Consider the following 24968-nt stretch of genomic DNA (forward strand, 5'->3'; position numbering starts at 1 on the left):
TTGAAGTTATTTATTTTTTCTCTTACTGCAAACAAGGCTTCTTGCGCCTATTTTTCTGCCATTAAACATTGCTCGAGGCATCACCACGTTTGAAGTTGTATCTACAAAGTGAAGTCAACTACCAATTTCCATCTTCGTTTTTGTTGGAGAAATAGGGATTATGAGTTTTTAGCCATTGACCAAATGTAATGAAAACTATAATTAATGGAAAATGATAGGAGTACAAAAACCAGGGGCCGATTAGTCCGTGCATGTTGATTTGTTATTAAGGCTGTGTTCGATTGCTTAAACTATAAATTAATAGTTGGATCGGTTGAAATGGGCTTTCTATAAGACTAAATAAATATTGGAGAGAGATAATGGGGAACAAAAGAGAGATGCAGAGAGATAAAATAGTCGGAGGGTTGAAGCTCCGATGAATAGTCGGTATTTCAATGCAGAAAATTATATCATGTAGATGGGCGGACCACTGGCCTTTATTTGTATTGGGCCGACATAATTTCCAATATTAGCAATTGAACACGTTAAAGTTGTCAGCCAAACTATATCATGCTAATCTCTTCAACTGAACGCCGCCTAAGTGAACTATATAATGATCCAACCAATTAAGCCCAGATACAACTATAAATGATCAAAGAAACTTTTAATTTGCACATGAATTCGTGTTGACATGACATGATAACAATACAACATGACAATCACACGATAACGATATGAAATAAATCATGCTTACGGAGGAGATATGAGCCAACAGAAGCAGATGGTCGCATGGTCGGGTTCAGGGTTATGGCTGTGGCAATGGAGGTAGCGCAATTTGCGGAGGTTGGGATAAATTCATGGAATGAGATATGGAGATGACATTATAAAAAGTGAGATATTATAAACATAATTCTAATTAACTCTAATGAAGTAATAAGAAAAATAATACAGTAAGTAATTATTAACGAGTTGTACGGACCAATCCAAACCTAATCATATCCTTATTAAATTGATCCGGGTTAATGACATAAATATTAGTACTATGAAGCTTAACACCAACCCATTAATTTTGTTCATTTTCATGTCACGTTTTCATAGGAAAAGGAGAGAATTACATTTTCATTATAACAGTATTACTAATACGTTGAAATCTTCTTATAAGCAACTGTCATATGACTGCCCTCGTTTTAAAATACAACATGTCTTAAGTAAGAATTTCAAAATTCTGACATGAGAAGAATAATAGTGACCAAGTCTGAGCTGAAATTGCATTCTAAATTTCTACTTCCAACTTATTTCTGATTATGTTAAAAATATACTAATTCGCGATACATATATTCAAAATTTTCAAGCACTTCGATGGGTTCAGGTTTGTAAGAAAAAATCAGAAATTAGGTTTGACTTTAGCAAACACCTCGCCCCTACTTTCAATAATGTAATGTACTAAATGCAATTCAATAACTTCCTACCTACTTCCATCGGACACAAACAGCAATATTTCCAGCAAATCAACACATAACTGAGAAGGAATAAATAGTAGTGCATCTTAAGATAAGATAACCTTGTTACATTATCATAATATGAAAACAGAGCACACACCCATCAAAGACAAGATAGTCTGTTACATTATCATGAAAGATTCATAAAAAACAGAGCATACATCCATGACACACGCAAGAGTCAATTATTACAAGCTTTGAGCGCAACAACATAAAACTAGATACAATGATGGTGATCAAGCAGAGGCAGTAAGAGGAGCACCATGTTGGGCAATCTTAGCTGCAAGATCCTCCTTCCTAGCACCCACAACCCTGTCAATCTCCTTCCCCTCCTTGAAGAACAAAAACGATGGCATCGCCTCGATGTTGTGCTCCTGAGACACACTCTGCATCCAATGTAACAAACTTAAGATCCAATCCCGACTCATCATCTCACTAGCCACAACACACAAGGGAGTTACAACTACATACCTTCAGCTCATCAACATCCACCTTCAAGAATATAACATGGGGCGTCTTCTTGGCTATCTCCGCCAGAATCGGAGCAATGAAGCGACACGGCCCGCACCATGAAGCCGTGAAATCCACCACCACCTAATCACACAAATATAATTGATCACCTCAACAAACTTAAGCCACACACAAGGTTTCACATTATGTCCAATTCGAACTAAGAAGACTGTAGTAATCAAAGTGATCAATCACATTCAATCACACACACTAATCGAAAATCATGGTAAGGCTATTGATCAGTCCCTAATAGCAAACACCTCCGTGGTCCAAAGTATTGACATGAATTAGCTAATAATGATAAAAATCTGTTCTTTACTAGACAACAAGTGTCTTTCTTTCAAACGCAATAAGATTCATCTACACATTAGAACGAATTCTAAAATGCGAAGTAGCAAGCAGATAAAGCAATTCAGGGTGATTTATTAACATTTAACCACACAAACCATGACTACACCAAATAAAATTAGGAAATCGCACATTGTTGTAACCCTATAAACATGAACAATAAAGAAGCATAGAACAAGAAATTAAACAAAGGAACAGAGAATAGTTACCAGTTTCTTGGAGTCGGCGCCCTTCTGGAAAAGGTCCTTCCACTCGTCGACGGAGTGGCAGCCAATCACCTGTCCCTCTTCAATGGAAGCCATTTTCTCTCTAAATTCTTTCTCAAATGTAATGGTAAAAGTAAAACAATGCGTTTGGTGTAAGCAGGGAATAGGCCGAAGCGGCCGTTTTTATAAGCCCAAATCTGGACCGAAATGACGGAAAGGGGTCTTATGTTTGACATTATTACGCGTATTGCCACGCAGGGGATATGTAACGATCGTGTGGAGGAAATTCATTCACGTGTTGAATAGGCAACGGCTACGATTAATGGAAATCATAGATTTCTTGCAGGATAAGAATCGCGTTGGAATGTTCGAGAAGTCGTTGATGACGACACGATAACGCTGTCTAGGCCCAAAGACCTCATCCATAACGTCGGTATTTTTGTTCTCTCCACCGAGCCTCAGCTTTGACTATTTAGATATTGATGAATCTTTCTATTTATTCAACATATGTAGAACAAAATTGGAGACTTGGAGGTTTTACATCGGCAAAATTTAATGACAATGATTATGTTTGGTAAGATAATTTATAACGCATTAACAAATTTTTTGAGTCAGAGCGTTAGCATTTTTAGTTTTACCACAACAAGATAGTTCGCCACAAATTTTTTTACTTATTTCGTCCAAAAAAATAATAACAAATTTAATGATAAATTAGTAGTACAATAAAAGAAATGTGAAGAAAAAAAAAAGTTTATAAAGTATGAGAAAGAGTAAAAGTGAATTAAATGAAAAAAAATTTATTTTTTAAAATAAAAATATTTTTTATGGACACGCTAAAATAGCATAACGAGACTATCTTTATTAGACAAAGGGAGTCCTACAAACTTGTAGTAGTATTATTCCGTCGTACTAATAAGTCACTATTATTTTTTCAAATGATATATTTATATAAATTGTAAATTCAATTAAATAATTAAAAAAATTAACAATATAAAACTTAAAATTTCTTTTTAAGTTTTATGCTACTAGGATTATTCAATTATTGGTTCTGATTGTTATTGCAGTTTATGCAGTTTAAAGAGTAAAGGTCAAAATTGGTCCTGGATATATGGTCATTTTACATTTTTGGTCATAAACGTTATCTTTTGGATTTTGTGGTCCTAAACATATGAAAATTTGATCATTTTGGTCATCTGTTAACATTTCTGTTAAAAACTACCGATCAACGGATTTAAACCCGATTTTAACCAAATTTAATTTTTTTTTATTCCTTAATTAAAAATCCTAACTATTATTAAAAATATTATTTTTAAATATAATTAGAAATAAGAGGACTATTTGATTAGAGGACAGTATTTACTTAATCCCATTTAATTCGTCTACTCCAGTTGACAAAACTAAAATAAACAACAATAATTTTCAAAGTGATGCGACTGAAAATGAATAATCTTTATAATCAAATCAACCAAGACCTCAAAACTCCAATTTCAAATTAAACTGAAACAAATTAATTAAAATTAAAAACTCACGTGAAAGAGGCATTGGAGAGTTCAATAAGCACTTGCACAGCCAATCTTTGCTGCGCCGCCGCCACCTCCGATCCAACCATAGCAACCAGTGGTGGAATTACGCCAAACTCCGCCATGGTCCTCCGCCGACTCACATCTTCATCTCCCTCGCCGCCGCCTCCTTCTCTTCCCGCCCCCCGAAATGAAGCATCTTCACCGACTTCTTCAACGCCGCCATCCAATCACGATCTTCAATCTTGGCTTCTTCACACGTGATCACGTCTGCATCAATAGGCTCCGTCGCCGCCGAATTCGAGATAAAAATTCTAAGCAGTCGGACCTAATCGTAATTTCTAATTATATTTAAAAGAATATTTTTAATAGTAGTTAGGGTTTTTAATTAAGAAATAAAAAATATAATTAAAACTTAAATTTGGTCAAAATCGAATTTAAATCCATTCACAGTTAGTTTTTAATGCAAATGTAAATGATCAAATTTTCATATGTTTAGGACCACAAAATCCAAAAAATAATATTTATGACCAAAAATATAAAATGGAGATAATGTTTAGGACCAAAAATGTAAAATGATTATATATTCAGGACCAATTTTGACATTTACTCTAAATTTTTGTCAACCGATAAGTTTCAAGAGTGAAAAACTTAAAAATATACCGATAAAAAAATTAGTATGCAGTACTATAAATTAATGAAAGAGCTAATGTGCATAATCACAAAACACAAAAATAAACACATGCTCATATCCTAAAAATATTATAGGGCCTTACTTCCACTATACATTCCCAAAATGACAATTAGTTTAAGTTACATATAATTTATTGGGCTTTATAGACCACTTATGTTCAGACTTTATCCAAATTGTTTTGAGCTGCATTTTACTGTAATGAGCCCAATCACATACACCCACAAAAATATCTAGCACTTGTCTTCGACATCATATTCCTGTTCGGAAATATAAATATACATTTTATAATAATGAGTTGTGATAGTAGTAAAATTCAATCTTATTACGTAACCAAGCGGTTATTTTTAGATAATGTAAAAATTATTTTGTTTAGTTTAGATCATGATATTAAGCCTGATCTAAAAATGAGATTCGTACTTTTCAAATTCCAATTTTATAAAATGACCTAAATGACATTGATTATAAACCTTGTAATAACAATTACAAATACAACAAGAGAATTTGAAGATCAAACCAAAGTTTGCATAATCCAAAACTTCACGTATACAAATATTTCCTCGTAAATCCATCATTTATACGAATTTACTTGTCATGTCTTATCTGCGCATTAAACCTCACTACAATTTATTCTGAAGAGATTATCCATTTTTCAAACATTAAAGTTCCTAGACTTGAATGAAATAATCACGATATACATAGAACATTCGGGTCGATCTACACAGCCTTTTAAAGTTGAAAGCACCATATTTTTCTTGGCCCAAGATGTGTTTTTTCTCCAACCAGAAACTACAGTATTAGTCTTAATCAAGGGTACTAATAATTCCTTACATATTTTCCACTACCAAACAACAATAACATGAAATGGATTGCCTAGCCATTAAGCGCCGTTCACCATTTTATCCCATAAATTTAAAACTCTAATTAAGTACAGCATTTTTCAATATGGATCCCAGTAAATCTTCATTAAATTAATAAAGTTTGTATGGAAGTAACCAAGACACAGAATGTCCACTCCATTTGAAGAAAAATGTTAAACATGCTAAAAACTCATAAACCTTGTGGACACAGGAAGAGTTGAATAGGAGATTGAATGATTAATCTCATAATGATTCCATCCACAAGAAAAATAAAAAAGAAATAAAATGATCTCCCACCACAAAATGAAAATGTGTCCCTTCTTCCCCAAATTATCCACTCCCCAAAAACCTTAATCAAATGCAGATTTTCCATCCCCACATGCCAATCAATAATTCCCCAATCAATTGGCCTTCCTCAATCAAATGGCGCTGCTGCATTCTCCTCAATCTCCATCGCCATCCACCTCCTTAATCTCCCCTAAACCCCACCCCCGCCCCGCCCCCAACTTCCTCTCCCCGCCGCATCGCCGCCTCCGCCGCCACCACCCCTCCCTCTCGTGCTCCGCCTCCAAATCCGATGACGTGGTGGAGCTCCCCCTCTTCCCCCTCCCCTTAGTCCTCTTCCCCGGCGCCATCCTCCCCCTCCAAATCTTCGAATTCCGGTACCGCATGATGATGCACACCCTCCTCCACACCGACCTCCGCTTCGGCGTCATCTACACCGACCCCTCCACCGGCACCGCCGACGTCGGCTGCGTGGGCGAGGTCGTCAAGCACGAGCGCCTCGTCGACGACCGCTTCTTCCTCATCTGCAAAGGCCAGGAGCGCTTCCGCGTCACCAAATTGGTCCGCACCAAGCCCTACTTGGTCGCCGAGGTCGCCTGGCTCGAGGATCGCCCCTCCTCCTCCGCCCAAAATCAGGACCTCGACGCCCTCGCCCACGACGTCGAGGCCTTCATGAAGGACGTCATCCGCCTCTCCAACCGCCTCAACGGCAAGCCGGACAAGGACGTGCAGGATCTGAGGCGGAACCTCTTCCCCACGCCCTTTTCCTTCTTCGTCGCCAGCACCTTCGAGGGGGCGCCCAGGGAGCAGCAGGCGCTGCTGGAGCTCGAGGACACCGCCATGAGGCTTAACAGGGAGAAGGATACGCTCAAGAATACACTCAATTACTTGACGGCGGCGTCCGCCGTCAAGGATGTGTTTCCCTCCGCATAGCACATACTAGTACCAGTAATTATTGTGATGCCAAATGTCTCAACTTTTCATATCCAATTAATACATAACTTCACTTCTTCAATTGCTTGTGTTTCTGAAATCATTCATCTTATACTTGCTACTAGAGTTAGGATCTTGATCAAGATTTAAGCTAATGCTCTTGTTGTTTCAACCATTATGGATTGATGATTGAGGACTTGATAGTGTGGCATTTGGTTTTGTTGTTGCCTCAGTGATTAGGTAAAATGATTTGTGCATACACCAATATTAGTAAAGTAGGAGTAGTAGTAAACAACTGCTAGTGGTGAGTATGCGTAGTGTTTTAAAAAGTTGAAAACTTTGCAGTTATGTTTGCATAAAATTGTGGAACACACTTGTATGCATCTTTTTGAAAAAGTTAAAAACTTTGCAGTTTTGTTTGCATAAGATTCTGGAACACACTTGGTATGCATCTTTTTGAAGAGAAACATATCTGGAAACTCATCAATTTTGGATGTTGCAGTTTGCTTTTCCACCCCATGATATGTTGGTATTCTGATCATCATCGTCTTGCCCACTAATGAAAGCGTTTAAATGTTTGTTCGTTTATCAGCACACATGAGACGATGCTTTTATGTCGATTTTCTAGTTGGAGGGCATCCATTGCATCTAATTACTAGAAACACTGGTAAAGTCATTTTGGATATGAAAGGGAAGCCACGAAATGATTTGCATCTTTAATTCAAACTGACAGAACCAAAATGTGTTCCTCTAATTATGTTTTGGGACTTGCTATCACATATGCACAAATACCAATCCAATGTAGTTGTCATCAGTGGACGAGAGAGCATATATGTAAGAATACTACACAAATACTACCTCAACTAAGCATCCCAGAACAAAAATTTCCATTAGAGGTCTCGATGGCCTAACTCGTGGAAATGCTCGTCTACCCAAATGGCTTTGACAATGTAGAATTCCCCATTTTCTGCAAAGTTTGATGTCAGAGAAAGGGAGGATAATACACTAAAATCTTAAAGAGCATATAATGATACATGGACTAATGTAACTTCATAGAACTAATACTAATGGGAACAAGGACTCTAATTTTAAAACTAAAACTATGTTCAAAACCCAGAACTTTTGTATAAAGAATCTTTAGAACTTGAACAATGAACGATGCTGTTCAGCTATATTGATGGTTCAATACTGCACACGTGACACATATTGATAAATTCAAACTAAAGATTGTATTAGACAACGCAAAACAAAGCAGGTTGATGGAGCATGGGTTCAAGACAAACCTTGAGACATAGATTCCTAGTAGTGTCACAAGTTGGATAATCAGGCGGGCAACAGTGCACATGGTCGTCGCAGCAAACAGCAGATTCAGCTTCACAGCATTTCCAACTGAAACATACCCCAAGAAGACTCCAAGAACAGCAACAGGTTTCATCACTAGCACAGTAAGTGAAGAGATTGCATTTAGTTGGACCAGGAGCTGGGGACGGTGGAGGATTTGGACTCGTCTTGACAGGGTAAGATGCCAGCGTGTTGATCCCACATACCCCTTCCGTACTCCCTGAATTCCGCAGCATATGTATGTATCCATTCATTCCCCACCGTGTTCCCCATGAGTTCTTCACAATCCAATAATCCACACCATCTTTAGAATCATATCCCACTATCAAAACTGCATGATCCAAAGAGGTCGAGCACGGGCCACTGAATATCCCCTGCACTTCACATCCATATATTAGTAAAAAAGATGACTAAAATTACAAAGACAAATGGCCATGAGCACTAACCCCCGAGTACAACTGGAATTTCGAGTCACTTCCACATATACCGACACTAACAGGCTGAGTCGCAACTGCCTGCTGTAGCTTCTTCTCCCTTTTTGCAGGCACATCAACATAGCTATCAATGGTTACAACACGTCTTTTCAGCTGCAACGAACCATACGAGAAGGATTTTAGAAACAAGACACATTTATTAGCATTCTGAAAGAATAGGAAAATGCTGAAATAAGAAGCGTATTTACTTTATCTTTGTTACAGGTTCCTTCACGGCCTCGATATGGATAATCATCCTCGGTGTCAATCCCTTTATTCTTTATAATGAACTCAAATGCATAGTCCATAAGCCCTCCACCACACCCATCATTATAAGATTTGTCGCAGTCAATAAGTTCTTGTTCGGATAAGCTAACAAGCGACCCAGTCTTAATCTGATTAATTCCTTCAATAGCACCCGTGGCTGAGAATGACCAGCATGCACCTTCATAGACAACACAAACTTTCATTACAATGCTTCTAAGAGAAGCAAACTACAACTCAGCTTTTCCTACTTCTTGTTCCACTCACCTAATTCACATCAGAATTTGAAAAATACTATCTTGCCCAACTTGTATGAAAGTAGACATGATACATTGTAGAATTTCTCTTAATTTACTTCATAACTAGATTACAAGACGAAATCTTTTCAAATCAAGAAACAGCATACAATCATAGAATCCATACAGCTAATATTCAATCCATTGAAACAGATCAAGAAGTGTAAAAAGATTGCATACCGCAACTACCCTGATCCTTAACCGGAGTGACGGCCCCTTTCTTCCGCCAATCAATAGAATCAGGGAGATCAGCCTCTTCAACAAGATTCCCCCCTTCATCAGCAGATTCCCTACTATTCAATCTAATGATCAAGTCATTAGCCGAAGGCGAAAGGCCGAGATATTTGGCCTTAAATTCAAGATTAGTAAGATCAGCAAATGCGTTGAGTGCGAGCGTGTGAGAAGAATGGGATCTTGAGTTGTGCTCAACAACAATCGCATAGTTTTGTTCGAACACTTTGAGCCTATGCTGTTTTTCTTGGTCGGAAGCGTATGTCTTTCCGTTCTCTCTGCACCAATGATCAAACAAATCGGAAATCGAAGAAGATTGGGATGTGGGGAGTTGGGAGAGGAAGAGGAAAAGACTGGAGAGCGACCATAGCCATAACAACCGACTCATTCTTGACATTCTTTGCTTCTTTTCGATTAACTTTGGGTTGAAATTGGACTTGTTAATTTGTCCTAAGAATGTGGTGAGCCAAGGGGATTGAGAAACATGGGGATCTTGGATTGGAAGATTAGAGATTTTCTTGGGGGAGGAGAGACCAATGGAGAACGTACAGGAAGAAGGGTAGTCAAATGGGATTTGGACGTTAGTACATCTACGTGTTCTTGAATTTCATCAATTACATCTCGTGGTGTTTGGGTTTGGCGGTTTCGTTTTTTTTTTTAATTGGAATAATTTCAAACTCTTTTTATTTTGGGAATATAAGGACTTTAATGCATATCCATACAAGGTTCTCGTGTTATGAATGTGATTTTTTATATGCCAAATTGCCAATCCATCAAGTCACATATTTTGTGAATGCTAATTCATCACACGCTACATTTACATTGTACGACTGTCAAATTGTACATATTAGATTATAATCAGACTTGCATGATAATAATCTACTGTTAATCATTTAAAAAGTCATGAATTTTAATAAATTTGTTGATTTTGTTAAGAAAGATGAATAAAAAATATTAATAGAATATAGATCTAACTTTTAGTGATAGGAGTATTAATTTTGTAATAGAATTTGAGTAAAAGTCCAGATATCAAAAGTGCAAAAAATCAAAAGTGCAAAAAAGTCAATGTTCTTTAAATCATTAACATCTAAAATGACAAAGTGAGACATATCAAAGAAACCATGATCTAAACATGAATATGACATACTACATTTAAAATCGGATATGAACCGTACACAACACCAGTGGCGGATTCAGAGAGGGGGCAGGCCCTGCTCGGCGACCAGTTGCCATGGACTCGGACATAAATTTACCATGGTCGCTCTCGCTCCCTCTATTTGCTTTGGACGTCGCTCTAAGGAAGAAGGAAATCATCCAGTGCTATCTTGGATCAATTTGTTGCAAGCCCAAACCATATTAAATTTAAGTTCAGCACCTAAGAGCCCAAGTTGCCCAAGTTGATATCCAAAACAAATTCAAGCTCTGCGAGTTCAATATTTGTTTAAAAAATTGGAGAAACAAGCTGAGAGAATCGAGAGACGGCGAAGAGGTGGAAATGACAGTAAAGAATTGATTTTCAGCTTTAATGTTCCACTTATTTACCAAATGCCGTTGAGCTCTCACTCTTTTTAGACTGCCGAAATGTTACTAATTATTTTATCTACGTATTTATAATAAGTTAATGCTTACTCCACTCTGTAAAGTTTGTCATTTATTTTCTTTTCCGGACATTTCACAGAGTTGGTCGCATTTCCTTTTTACTACTCTATTTTTGGTAGTAAACTCGCATTGTATTGACTCATTCTCATTCTCAGTTTATTACTTTTTCTGTTCCATTCTAGATGGTCACCTTTCCTTTTTTGTTTGTCCCAATCAAGATGGTTACTTTCCAATTTTGGAAATAACATCCCCTCTCCTCTCTCCTCATTAATATATTCAACTATTTTTTCCTTTCTACTTTATTTCACCTAACAACTCTTCCTAAAATCCAGTGCCACTCAAGAATATGGTCATCTTGAATGGGACGGAGGGAGTATAAAGGTAGGATTCATATTACATTAACTCATTAACTTTTCGATCTATTTTTAATTACATTTTTTAAAACTTGCGTCAGATGAATATACATCAAATTTTGAGAGTCATCAAATTTTGAGAGTGGGGGGAGTAGCTTAATTTGGAAAATGGAAAATGTGACGCATTCTCTTTATTAACTTTAATTGAATTTCAGTTAACCATTTTAGTATTATACGATATGTTAATATTACTTTGGTGGAACTTTTGGTAATATTAAGTTTTTTATATATTAGAATCTATGTAAATTATTTTTGTAAATTCAAAATCAATTTCTAGTTATAATATGAATATTTTGTAATTATAGTGGTAGTAATATGTAGCTAGGAGTCTTTATAAATTAAAATTAATCACGCATTTCAATAACAATAGTACAAAAAAATAGTAAAAATTTTGGAGATATTTGATTAAAAATTGTATTGACTTAATTAAAAAATGTTGTATATTTTAATAGATATTTGGAATGCTGACTTGCTGAGAGATAAGTGATTTATATGGTAGAGATAAAGTTTTCTCTAGGCCTGCTTAACCGGTTCTCCGGTTCTCGGGTACCCGGAATCGGAACCGGACCCGATCGGGTAATCGAAGAACCGGATCCGAAGAATCCGGTTCCGGTTCCGGTACCGGTTCTAATGTTTTCATAAAGTCCGGTTCCGGTTCTACTCGGAACCGAATAATATATATTAAATTTAATTTTTTTTATTAAAATTGAAGTATAGTAATTAACGGTAATTCATTTATTACTATCAAGGTTGGTTTTGATTCTTTAGTTTTACTGAATGTATTCCTTTGCTACTTTGATATTGCTTAAAATAAATGCTACTCTTGGTTTGACAATATAATTTTTCAATTTATGTGTTTGGATCATTATTTACCATTATACTTTGAGTGCCTTAAAGAAGAATAATTTTAACAGATCATGAAAGCTCTTAGAGGAGTCAAGGTGGAGGTTACTAATCGAGGAAACATGTGAAAGAATATACCGTAACTCTGGTTTGACATCACAGACAACTCGTGGGCTACGTGAGAATCAAATTTCTTGATACTAAGTGGAGATAACGTAATTTTTGTTATATATAAGTCAAATCTAGTTTGGTGTCAGATTAAAATTAGGTAAATAATAAACAACTTTTCGTTAATTAGTATACTTAAATTAAAAATTAAAACTACAAATCGGTTCCGGTTCGGAACCGGTACCGGTCGGTTCTTACCCGGTCGGTTCCAAACCGGAATCGGACGGTTCCGGATCCGGTTCCGGTTCCGGTTCCGAGATTCATGAAATTTTGCAACCGGGTACCCGGTCAACCGAACCGGGTAGAACCGGAACCGGCCGAATAAGCAGACCTAGTTTTCTCTATCTCTCTTTCCTTAAATGTGTTTAGCCGATGTATAGAGAAAGAAAATCTGTCCATCTAATCATGGCATATTTACACCTAACGCAACAAACGAATTATATTTAATCATTGAAGCAATAATATTTTCTATGATAAAGCACGATGCTCAAATAAGAAAATACTATAGAATATAAAAAAATGACGCATATTATTTTTGGTGTTCTTTTCAAGCATATTTTTGTGACACCGGGGACTAAGTGCAGTAATGATTCCTTCTCCTCCATTTTCCGATCCTGAACCGCCACTTCATGACACGAATCCGTTAGTAGCACGATCTTATTCATATTGACACGTCACGATAACAACAAGATAACGTCGTGAACTCGATAAACATGGGAAAAAAGACGGGGAAGGGAATATGGAGCAAATTGCGAAATTTGTGACGAAGCCAGAAAATGGAATTTCCGTATCTGGACCAGCTTAGTCGGTTTTATTAAATTTAATTAGGCCTGCTAGCTACCAGGCCCCTTGACCGGCCCGAGTGTTTTCAGTGGGCCCGCACCATCAATCCATTTTTTGAACACTATACGCTCAGGTTCAGATAAACCTTTTTTAATTAAATAATCTTGGGACCATGAAATAATATATCGAAGGATTAAATTTGTTAATTAAATACTTTCTCTATGTAGTAAATGTAGTTTATAGATGAACATCAGAAGCAAACTTTTGAAAAAATTTAAAAAAAATCGTGCATGTCTAATTATTTTTACTATAGTCTCTAGACTCTATATCACATGCATCAATGTAACTAGTTAAGTATGCAAGTATACATTAATTCGTGCATCTACCAATACATAATTGATAGTGCTCTACTGCTCTTATAAATTGTGCGTATAATTATATATTTAATTCTTGTATCATTAAATAAATGGAACTTTCTTTACTCTAGTACGGAGTATTTATATATTAATATATAATAAAAAAAAGTTTAATCAAGAATCCTTTATTTAAAAAAATCTATATAAAACTGTATGTATACTGATGGAGCGACAAACTCAATTATGAATACATGCCAATATGCCATCAACAATATCCCAAAAGAAAAAAGTGATGATGTTAAAAGGCAAAAAATCTATCAGCCAGTTTCTTTTGGAATCTTCAGAACTCGTAATTATTCGTCTGTGGGTCATTTATACTTGTTCGATAAATGGTAGTAGCACCAAAGCAATAAATCTATGCACAGTAGTTTTTGTTCACACATATTTGGCTCAACTTGCTTATACATAATTATCTTTTCTCTTTCACCAACATCATATCATGTGTTTATTCATATTTTTCAATTAGTATGAACTATGCCTGATTAAATTAAATAAGTAATTACTACAAATTCTTTGACAATAAATTAAAAAGGGGAAAGGCAAAAGAACATGAACCACCATTAAAAATTGGTAGTAGTAATTAATTAATATATTATAAAAAAAACACAAGGGATATCCATGCACATATCACAAGAGCACAATCATTACAATCAATACTCCCTTAAAACCCTCCTCTCTTTTTTTCCAACTTTTTCTTCTTGTTGAAAAGCACTCTCCTAACACTATTAAAATTGCGATGATGAAAAGCAAAAAACCCTAGCAATAATAAAATAAGCAACCTTGATTTGCTTTGATTTGATAATTGATACACACTGCACGCCATTTTCATATATTAATCATAGCTTAACTGAACTGGACTCGACTCAAAATATCCCCTTTTCTTCTTCTTCTTCTTCATAATTTCTCCACCAAAATAAGCATCAAGTCAAAGTCAAACATTCTCGGTTGACTGCGTCAGCAGCGGCTGAGTGATGGACGCCTTGATTTGCGGGGTTGCTCTCCCGGTGCTGTGCTCCGCGTGTGACTGGATCGCAGCAAACTTCTTTTCCTCGCTCTTCCCCCAAAGCACCAAGTACAATCCGAATATGATCAGTACTGCGCCGATTATCCTGTGCATCGCACACGCACCCACAATTAATTAATTACACATTCATGCACTAGTATTCCCTGGGGTCTACCTACACCCTGTCTATTTATTTCTATTTTATAAAGAAATTAAATTTTAATGGAATTAAAGGACAAAATATTAGGACGAGGAGCAAGATTGATGAGAACACACTAGATCGAACCCAACTTGGTCGGGGAAATGGGGATGCATTGTTTAACCAAATGAAAAGACCTTGCTGTGACATTCTTGACCCCCATAGATATGGATCACTATATCTCCATCATGCCCTTAAATGCAAATATGATTTCATTATCAAATTAGCCATATTATATTTTATTTTTCATTAATAATAGAGCGACAGGTTGCTAGTCTAATTAAATCATCAAGGTTTATGATCGATGCGACTAGTAGAACTGGATGGAGTGACCCGATAAATAATAAAGAAATTAATCGCGTACCCTCCCAAGTAGAATTCCTCTCCCAAGAGAAGAGATGAGGTAATAGCGACGACGAGCGTCTGGACGGGTTGGTACACAGCGACGAAGACGGGCCCGCCTTTATCAATGCACCATATCTGTACAGCGAAGGCGATCCCTGATGCTACAACTCCCTGAATCATAGAACTTGGCTGTCATCTTCATTTTTTTTCCCAAAAACACACACGTCTAATTTGATGTGTGTACATGACATATACATGAAACACTTTCTGAATTTTGCACATTTAATATGGTATATTTTGATCATAAGTACTAAGATCATAGCAGGATACATTAAGTTGACTTAACATATGCTATATCACATGGCTCAACTCAATAATGTTCTCTATCGTTTCGACAACTTATTTAATATTGACCCTTCTCTTAACTTGAATAAATTATTTTTTTCCAAGCTAGCTTTCTCATTCCATTTCATTTTCATCATTTTTAATCGATATGTGTATTCATTTAATGCAAATAATTCCATGTCCATAATTTTTTTATGTTGCTATCATAGCGTTGATTTTTTGTTACAATAATTTGTAGTCTGATTTATATGTTTCATCTTTTAAAAAAATGGTACTTTAGCTAATAAGTTGAATAGCACATTATTTTGCAACTCAAGGCTCTTTGTTTCCCTTTCATTAATAAACGAATTACCAACTAAATCATTATTAATGTTAATATCGTACATTATGTACTTAAAGATGTATTTTTTAATTAATTAGTGTGCATTTACTATGCAAATTTTAAGATAGTTGTCATCTTAACATTGACCCTTATGGTTTAAATGACAGTTTGGTAGGGAAGGGAAGATAAACAGAAAACCTGGTAAAAACACGGTTACTTTTGGTCATATAAATCTCCAAGATAGATGAATTATTCGCGTATAAAAGTAGATTACTTACGGCGTAGAAGACGCTGAAGACCTCGGAGCCGGTGCGGATGAGCCAGGCCTCGCCGTTCCTCTCGAAGAAGGCGGCGATGACGAGGAACTGGAGGATTCCGAAGAAGCACTGGTAGGACGTGAAGGAGAGGCGGGCCGGGTATCTCTTGAGCACGGGCGCCTGCAGCACGAGCCACCCGGCCCACGACAGGCAGTGCCCGATCAAGTAGAGGCACCCCATCGTCCAGCTCTTCCCGCTCGCGTCTCCCAGCACCACCGGCGCCATGGCCTCCGCCGCCGCCCTCTGCAGCGTCGCCGGCGGCGAGTAGATGGTGGGACCCTTGAAGAGCGTGATCACGGACGCCCCCGCCACGCAGATCAGCAGCCCCGCCACCTTCGAGATCCCGTCTTTCCGGTCCAATCTCACTTTCTCTATCCTGCACAACATATTTTTCATTAATTACATTCTTCAACTATTTATACTGCACGTTAGTTTCATATTGTCTGCTTTGAGTCTAGTCTGCAACGGATTTATTTTTGAATTACTTTCAACTTCTCTCATTCTCTGATATGAGATGGGTTTGCAACTCAACCACAAAGACTGTGGTTTTTGTTGAAGAAGAATATTCTTGCCTGAGAAGGGCGGCCATGAGGAATGTGATGGCGGGAACGGAATTTTGTATGGCGGAGGCGAAAGTTGGTGAAGTGTTATCAAGCCCGATGAGGTAGAAGCCTTGGTTTGCCGTTATCCCAACTATTGCTAGTAGGAAGAATTCGAGGATGAAGCTCCATGTGATCGGTGGCCTCTCCTTCCTGTTACGGACATTTTGGTAAGGAAGATCATTAAATAAAACGCGATAAAAACACACATTTTAGGTCATATAACTCAGAGACGTACTTTTCAAGAAAATAGGCGAAGGGGAGGAGGAGGATGAAGGCGAGGATGTTTCGATAAACAGGGAAGACAATCTTGCTGATGCCCATGTTGAGGGCAAGGCGGGAGACGACGTGGAAACCGGCATAGCCGAACTGCAAGGTCAGCATAGCTATGTGGAGCTGGAATTTCTCAGGGATGGAGCACATTCTCCGCCCCATGGATGAGCCGCCGCCGGCGTCGGCCATTGCTGAGGATGAATAGATGAGAGGTGGTCGTAGGAAGAGAGGAGAAGGAGAAGAGAGAAGTGTTTGTGAATGGGATGGTGAGATTTAGGGTGATATAAATATAGTTAAAGAGAGGAAGTGTGAGTGAGAGTACGGCCCCACACTCTAAACGTAACCCTTTGAAATGTTTTATGCTTGTCTCCCACATTCTACTACTACTCTACTACTCTTTTACCTATTGCATGACATGACAACCCCTCATCGCACTACCTAAAGCCGTGATAAATAAGATTAATTGGAAAGATTGAATATACTTATTATACTAGTAATTGATTAAAGTATATACTCCATTATATAGTCATGTCACCTACTTGAAAAACTTACGTACATTCGTTAATTTAGTTCATAAATATTACCAAACCAACCTTTTTACCAAGTATACTAGATTGTAGTATTATATAAATAGCAAGATGGTGTTGAAGGTGAGACCTTTGACTATTTGTAGAGTCTTCAAAGCTAATGACTCTTGAAGATCCCAATAAGTAGCAATTATTTAAAATAAAGTAATAATTAAATTGTCTTATCTCATAGATAAATCCTACTCCTATTAAGAAAAGAGGAGAATTAAAATAACAGAGTGAAAGAGAAAAAAAAGAAAGAAATGTATGATACATTTGGAAGGGGTGGCATTAATGATGGAAATTGAAAGTGTGGGGTAGGGAAACCGCCACCGAAGATAGCGCGCACGAGGGGGGAGGGGGTGGGGGTGCTCTGCCCTTACACCGTGCGACTGTCCTCATCCACCTAAACCCCACCGCCCTACCCCTTTCCCATTTAATATATACTATACTTTTCCACTATTTCGCAATAATTATAATATTACCTCTCATTTATTCTTGTAATCCTAAGCTTCATAAATATTCCATCCGTCCCACATAATTTTACCCAATATTCCACTTTCGACCGTCCCACATAATTTTACTCATTTCACTTTTATTATTTTTAGTAGTGGACCTCATATTCTACTAACTCATTCCTACTCACATTTTATTATAAAACTAATACTTTAAAAGTAGGACCCACATCCCACCAACTATTTCAACTTACTTTCCATTACATTTCTTAAAATCTGTATCGGGTCAAAGTGTGTAAAATTATGTGGGACGGAGGGAGCATGAATTAAAGGAGTAGTAAATTAATCTTTCTATTTTTATGTTCGACAAAAAGATTTGGCATATCGGTAATAAGACATCATTTGAAGATTATCAACCTTATTGAGAACTAGAAAAGAGAAAATATTTATGGTATCTTGGGTATTGAGTGAAAGGTGGTATCCAAATTTCCTTTTTTATCGAGTCAAATGGTAAATAATTTCAGTAATATTAGAGACGGTCCATAATCCATATCTGGTCAGGTGAAATCGTGTGACACTCATTTTTAAAGCCTAAATGGCCCTGAATTAAAAGAGGGCTTTAGAGCATCCGCAGCGGTAAAGAGCCGCGGCTCGTCCGTACGTGCGCTGAGCACCGCCTCGTCCGTCCGTGCCAGCGGCACGGCATCTGCTCTTAGCTAAGAGCACGTCCGTGCCGCTGAGCGGCACATGTGGCGTCGTCTTATTCGCCAACGGCATAGCCGTTGGCTTATTTAATTTTTTTTTTTAAAATGCGAAATTAACTGAAAAAAATGTTTTTAAAAAAAAAAAAATTCTCACTTCCCAAAAAAATATATCCGTTTTCTCCCCACTTTTAATTTATTTTTCAATTTTTTCTCCCAAAATTCACATTTCCATCTATAAATACCCCCACTTCAATACAAAAAAAACCCGGATCGGGAGGGAGCAGCAGCTCTACTCCTACTCCTACTTCTGTTCCTACTCCTACTCATTCTGTTCGGGTGGGCACCCGCACCCCATACACTCCCGGTGAGATGATGGCGATGTTCAAAGCTTACTTGGCAGTCTCCGAAGATCCGTACGTTGGCACGAACCAAACCGGGGATATGTATTGGTGGCGCATCACTCGCCTCTACAATGAAACCCGTACCGGTGGGAACCATCTATCGCAATGATAAGTATGGTTCGCAATTGCATCTTCAGTATGCAACGAGGCAATCGGGAAGTTCCAGGGGTATTACCTCCAGTGAAGAGCGGTCGGCGGGGAGCGGCACGAGCGAGCTCGACATCATCACTGCCGCCTTGGCGACCTACCAACGCATGGAGTTCAAAGCGTTCAAGTACCTCGATTGTTGGCAGGAGGGGCGCCTACATCCGAAGTATAGGGGCGGCATAGTAGCATCCTCCTTCAGCTCCTCTAGCAAACGGTCGAGGTCGGTAGCCCCTATCCGACGGCGCCTCCGATGATGTGGCTACCCAGCTTGCCGGAACTAACTTGGGTAGCCCCGACGCTGGCCCGAGCAGTTCCCGCCGACCGCAGGAAGGAAGAAGGCGACGACCACCCGCCGTCGCGCCCCGACTCCAGCCGCCCCCGCCCCCGTTCCGGCTCCCTTTGTGCCTCCTCCACCCCGAACAACACGTTGTGGACCCTCTTGGGTCAACTCTATTTGAACGATACGTCTAAGATGACTCCGGAGCAACTTGCAACACAAGAGCAAATGATCCGGGGTCTCAAGAGGCAATTGGGGCTAGAGGACTAGTCTTCCACGTGTGTAATTTTTATTTTCTAGTATTTTTAGTTATGTATTTTTATTTTTTAGTATTTTAATTATGTAATTTTTATTTTTTAGGATTTTAATTATGTAATTTTTATTTTTTAGGATTTTAATTATGTAATTTTTATTTTTTAATGTAATTTTATAATGTAGAAATGTTTTAATAATTGGAGTATTTAATTTGAATAATAGAATGGTGGGACCCTTGAGCTAGTCCTTAGCTAAGAGCACGGATGTGGGTGTTGTGCTCTTAGCTAAGGACAAGGAGTAAAAGTGGGCCCGGGCCCACTTCCGTGCTCTTAGCTAAGAGCATGGATGGAGATGCTCTTAGACTTATGCAAAACTAAAGAGAAAATAAAAGATGCAAAAGAAATTAAAGCTTCATTTGCCGAACACTTGTCCACTATATGGTACTCCCTCTGTCCATCACATGTGACACATTTCTTTTGGGCACATGTTTTTAGGTAGCGGTATTTAGTGATTAAATGAAGAGAGAATGACGTAGGAGTGAGGAAAAAGTATCGAGACATAGTGTTTTTTTTTTGCCGTAAAAGAAAATGTCTTACTTGTGGTATGGTCCAAAAAGGAATACGCCTCACTTATAGTGGAACGGAGGGAATAGTATTTCCTAGGAATATTGGCACCTATATCATGGAACTTTCAAAAAGTTGGATTTTCCCACGAACTTTGAAATTGACAAATAATATCACGAATTCTACACCGAATTTGTTATTTCCCACCAATGAAAAAACTCCGGCAAATAATATCATAATACAGATTTTTTCGTAATTTCTCGACAACAACTTCGAGAGTTTTAAGATTTTCAATATTTGAGAATAGTTTTTCTTGAGGGAAACCCTCCAAATTTATTCTTCAATCCATTAATATAGTCGGAATTTTTTCACTGGTGGGAATTAACAAACTAATGCACTTTTTATTAGCACTAAATATACCTGCAAGTATACATGGTAGATTTAGTATAGTTAAAGGTCAGTACCGGGTTGTCGAACACGGTGAATAATATCACCGATTGGCTACCTTCTATTAAGTTTCTTCTACTATTTGGAGAAACAATGGGTTTTGAAAAAAACTTTTGAAAACAAGAATGCTGAAAGCGGTAAATAGCAAGTTGGAACACAGACTAGAGGTAAAATATACTCCCTCCGTCCCAAGATAAGTGACTTGTATTCCTTTTTGGGGTGTCCCACTATAAGTGACCTATTTCCATTTTTAGCAAAAAGTCATCTTTCTTACTTTATTTTCCACCTACTTTTTCTCTCTTCCCTCCTCTACTTTTCCCTCTCTCATACTTTACTCTCTCCACTTTAACTTATTTAAATACCATTCCTTAAATCCCGTGCCCAAAAGAAGTAGGTCACTTATCTTGGGACGGAGGGAGTATGAGATAAGAGAATTCCAGGGATGCGCGTTTACAGTTATGCTTATACAAATTCCACCTACAATACCCTAGCACAGTTTATACTTCGATAGAACGAGTCACACTAGTTATGCCCATGCGGTACAAGCGTAGATTACTAACACTAGGGTTGTCAATCCTAGATTCGTAACTCCTAAAAACTCATAAGCTTGAAAAGTCCTCACTCTCAATTAACAGTGCCGTTTTAAGAGAAGCTAATTGTAGTGTCTATTAAGTGGATCTAACTCGCCAACCTTCTCTCACGATTATGTAGCAACTTATATTAAATCTGCATCGGATGTGTCACTCAAACATGCAGTATTACGGAACAACTTAAGGAAGAAACAAAGTAAAAATAAAACGGATATTAAATAGAAAAAGGAATTGTATAACCAAAGTCGTTACTAACACAACCCTAGAATCCTATGAATTTAGTTACACATGATAGAATAATCTAAAAACATGGTTTGAAGGGAAAACAAAATAAGAACTAAAGCGATAAAACTCAAAGGTAGTAGCCTTGATCTTCACTTGAATCCGTCTTCAACCTCTTGCACAGCGAAGAACTCTCAAATATTATGCTCTAGAATTGTGAGACAAAAAGCGTGTAAAGTAACGTATGAGTGTCTCTAATGAAGAGGTTTGAGGGGGTATATATAGTGAATGAGTCGAATCCTATTGGTAGAAGGAAAAAAGGTGGCTAATTTAAGTAAAATCTGGAGACAAAATAGGTCAACTTGTGCGCCGCTTTTTCGCAGCGGACCGCTGCACCTTGGCCAGCGGTCATTGTGCGTTGTCCATAGCTTCTGCCCATTTGTGTAGCGGTCGCTGCATGTGATGTAGCGGTCGCTGGGCGTCTTTAGATTTTTAGCACAACTTTTTCCAGAGCAGGCCGCTATAGGTAGGGATGTCAATGTAGCTCGTAACCCGTGGGCTGGCCCGAGTAGCCCGCCAAATTTATAGGGTTAGGGTCGGAAATTTTTAGCCCGATAAAATCAAAACCCGATTAGCCCGCACCCGATTAACCCGCAACCGTTAGGGCCAGACCCAAAAACCCAATGGACTGGCCCAAAAACCGATAAAATTTCCATTATTCTATTTTTTTTCTCCTAATTCGACACTTCATTAATTAATTTTAACTAAAAGAATAACTTTCAATTTTATAATTAAATATACAAATTATGTATTATTAATATAATAATTTATAAATAAATTTAAAACTTCAAATTCACCAAATAAAATATTTAAATTTCTAAAACATGCATTAAAATTTCACAAAAGATCTCAAATATTAGTATTTGATAATGTTTATGATTGTGTAAGCATATATCTCAATATATCATAATTAAATGTTTTACATTGTATGAATATTACTCCCTCCGCCGCCATTAGGAGTCCCGGTTGGCCATTTTAGTATGTCCGCCATTAGGAGTCCCGGTTCACTTTTACAATAAATGGTACGTACAACTCACTTTCCACTAACTCATTTCACTCACATTCTATTATAAAACTAATATATAAAAATGGACCCCACATTCCACCATTTTTTCTCACCCACTTTCCTTTATATTTCTTAAAACTCGTGCCGAACTCAACCGGGACTCCTAATGGCGGACGGAGGGAGTAGTAATTTTAATCATGATTTATTGGATTGATCGCATGTTAATATTATCGGTAGCAACCCGATTAACCCGCTGGGCTAGCCCGAAACACGAGCTTTTAGGGTTAGGGTTGAACTTTTATAACCCGAAAAAAATCACAACCCGATTAACCCGCACCCAATTGACCCGCAACTTGAATAGGGTTGGCCCGAAACCCGACGGGCCGGCCTGATTGACATCCCTAGCTATAGGCGTAGCTGTCGCTGGGCCCCAGCGGTCGCTGCGACACACGCAGCGCGCCGTTGGCCGTCTTGAATGTTCCAGACTTCCATCTTCAACTTTTTCCTATCTTTTTAAGCTCAAATATGCACAATTCTCACAAAACATGTCAAAATACCAAAATGGATAAAACATGTAAAATACGAATATGAATTGCGATTTAGACATTGAAAACAGACCAAATAAGGACCTTAAAACAGTGCAAAATCCGAGCGTATCAGAAACTCAGGGTAAAATTTGTGATATTATTTGTCAATTTCAAAGATCGTGGGAGTATTATTGATTTTATCTTTGTGCCCACCTTGAGTGTTCCGTTTACTCAGTAGTTTGTTGTAGGGTATGTTTAAACATATTTTTTAATTAATAAATGATCTTCGTCCATTATTCTCGCTTTTACTTTATTATATATCTACTTTAACTATTTATTACTTTTTTTTTAAAATGAGTGAAAAAAGAAGTGACTCATCTTAGTTTGGACGGAGGGAGTGGCATATAATGAAAAGTATCTTATGGTTAACGGCACCAGTGCAATTAATCTGTTATTGAAATTAAAGTGTAAATGGTCGTGTTACTGAAAACTCGTATAGGTATATGTATATATATTTATATCAATAAAATGAAATAAAATTAAACTAGTACATTATTTTCTTTTATATCCATTAGTTAGTTTTTAGTGTATGAAGTGGGAATCACGGCTCGATTATTATCATTAAGATTCGATTTTTGTCCCGTTGACTCTAATTATTTCATTTGAATTGCATTTTTGCATGTGCAATCATATATAAGAGGCAAATAGGCATTTTTTTCATCATGCTATTTTTATGCCTACCACTACTTTTGGATTTTTAAGGTAGATCATGTAGATAGTTTTAAAAATAAACCATGTAATCTAGAAAAGATTTTTGCATTATCTCTTGTTTTGTGTGCTTACGGATAGTTAACTAATAATGCAGAGCAAACTTATAATAATAATTATTATTATTTTTATTTTTAACAAAGTTGTTTTAATTAAATAACAATCTTTATGTATGACAACAATAACTCTTGCTTAAACAAGACACAGTTACACAATATTTCATAGAATCGTATGATTAGTATCATAAAAGTAAGAGATCCATTAAATTAAAAGAAGTTGCATATTCTCTGCACAACCATATTTCAAGAAAGCAATTATTAACGCATCGAATCCAACGATTCATGCACTTTGAAAAATGCCACAATTAAAAAATGCATTTACATCACAACTGAAATCAGTTATTGACTGGATATTGGTATGGACTGTAGCTTTGTATCTGAACTATTTATCTTATTAAAAAAAGAAAAACTCTCTCTAATAATATATTCGTCCATAAATAAAAGTCTCATTATTCTATTTCGCTCCATTTATATATAAGACTCCTGGTTCATAATTACTATAAATGGTAAAAAAAACTTTATATTTCACTAACTCATTTCACTCACGTATCATTTAAAACTAATTTAGTACTCATATAAGTAAGATACATATTCCACTGACTTTTTTCCACCTATCTTTCTTAAGATTTCTAAAAATATGTGCTGTATAGAAATGAGACTCCTATTTGCATACGAAGGGAATATAATTTATTATTTATTAATAATATTTTAATGAATGATTTTCTTGTTTTATTGTAAATTAAAATATATGCTCCTTCTGGAGTTCATAATTTAATTGTGAATGAATAATAGTATTATCCAATAAAAATCAATAATTGCCAAAGTACTGCATATGAATATGAGAGACAATGATTTTTTGT

General features: G+C 37.1%; 4 protein-coding genes across 4 annotated transcripts; 1 reads left to right on the top strand and 3 right to left on the bottom strand.

Annotated features, from left to right (window-relative positions):
• Positions 1-1583: 1583 nt before the first annotated feature.
• On the bottom strand, positions 1584-2705 carry LOC125223050 (thioredoxin H-type 1-like). Its single transcript, XM_048126010.1, has 3 exons — positions 2546-2705; positions 1950-2072; positions 1584-1864 (listed from the first exon to the last, which is right to left on the bottom strand). Exons 1-3 carry the CDS (start codon positions 2636-2638, stop codon positions 1715-1717), a joined length of 366 nt encoding a protein of 121 aa, XP_047981967.1. The 5' UTR covers positions 2639-2705; the 3' UTR covers positions 1584-1714.
• A 3152-nt stretch (positions 2706-5857) lies between these two features.
• Positions 5858-6913, top strand: LOC125222600 (lon protease 2-like). Its single transcript, XM_048125303.1, has one exon. The coding sequence runs from the start codon at positions 6037-6039 to the stop codon at positions 6829-6831; it is 795 nt and encodes a 264-aa protein (XP_047981260.1). The 5' UTR covers positions 5858-6036; the 3' UTR covers positions 6832-6913.
• Positions 6914-7522: 609 nt separating this feature from the next.
• Positions 7523-10033, bottom strand: LOC125222598 (zingipain-2). The gene is made up of 5 exons (XM_048125302.1): positions 9386-10033; positions 8855-9090; positions 8619-8759; positions 8115-8546; positions 7523-7798 (listed from the first exon to the last, which is right to left on the bottom strand). Exons 1-5 carry the CDS (start codon positions 9831-9833, stop codon positions 7760-7762), a joined length of 1296 nt encoding a protein of 431 aa, XP_047981259.1. The 5' UTR covers positions 9834-10033; the 3' UTR covers positions 7523-7759.
• A 4175-nt stretch (positions 10034-14208) lies between these two features.
• On the bottom strand, positions 14209-17328 carry LOC125222913 (protein WALLS ARE THIN 1). The gene is made up of 5 exons (XM_048125800.1): positions 17027-17328; positions 16762-16941; positions 16151-16565; positions 15225-15376; positions 14209-14767 (listed from the first exon to the last, which is right to left on the bottom strand). Exons 1-5 carry the CDS (start codon positions 17248-17250, stop codon positions 14590-14592), a joined length of 1149 nt encoding a protein of 382 aa, XP_047981757.1. The 5' UTR covers positions 17251-17328; the 3' UTR covers positions 14209-14589.
• Positions 17329-24968: the final 7640 nt, after the last annotated feature.

The sequence above is a fragment of the Salvia hispanica genome, chromosome 4 (assembly GCF_023119035.1).
Source record: "Salvia hispanica cultivar TCC Black 2014 chromosome 4, UniMelb_Shisp_WGS_1.0, whole genome shotgun sequence".
Lineage (NCBI taxonomy): Eukaryota > Viridiplantae > Streptophyta > Magnoliopsida > Lamiales > Lamiaceae > Salvia > Salvia hispanica.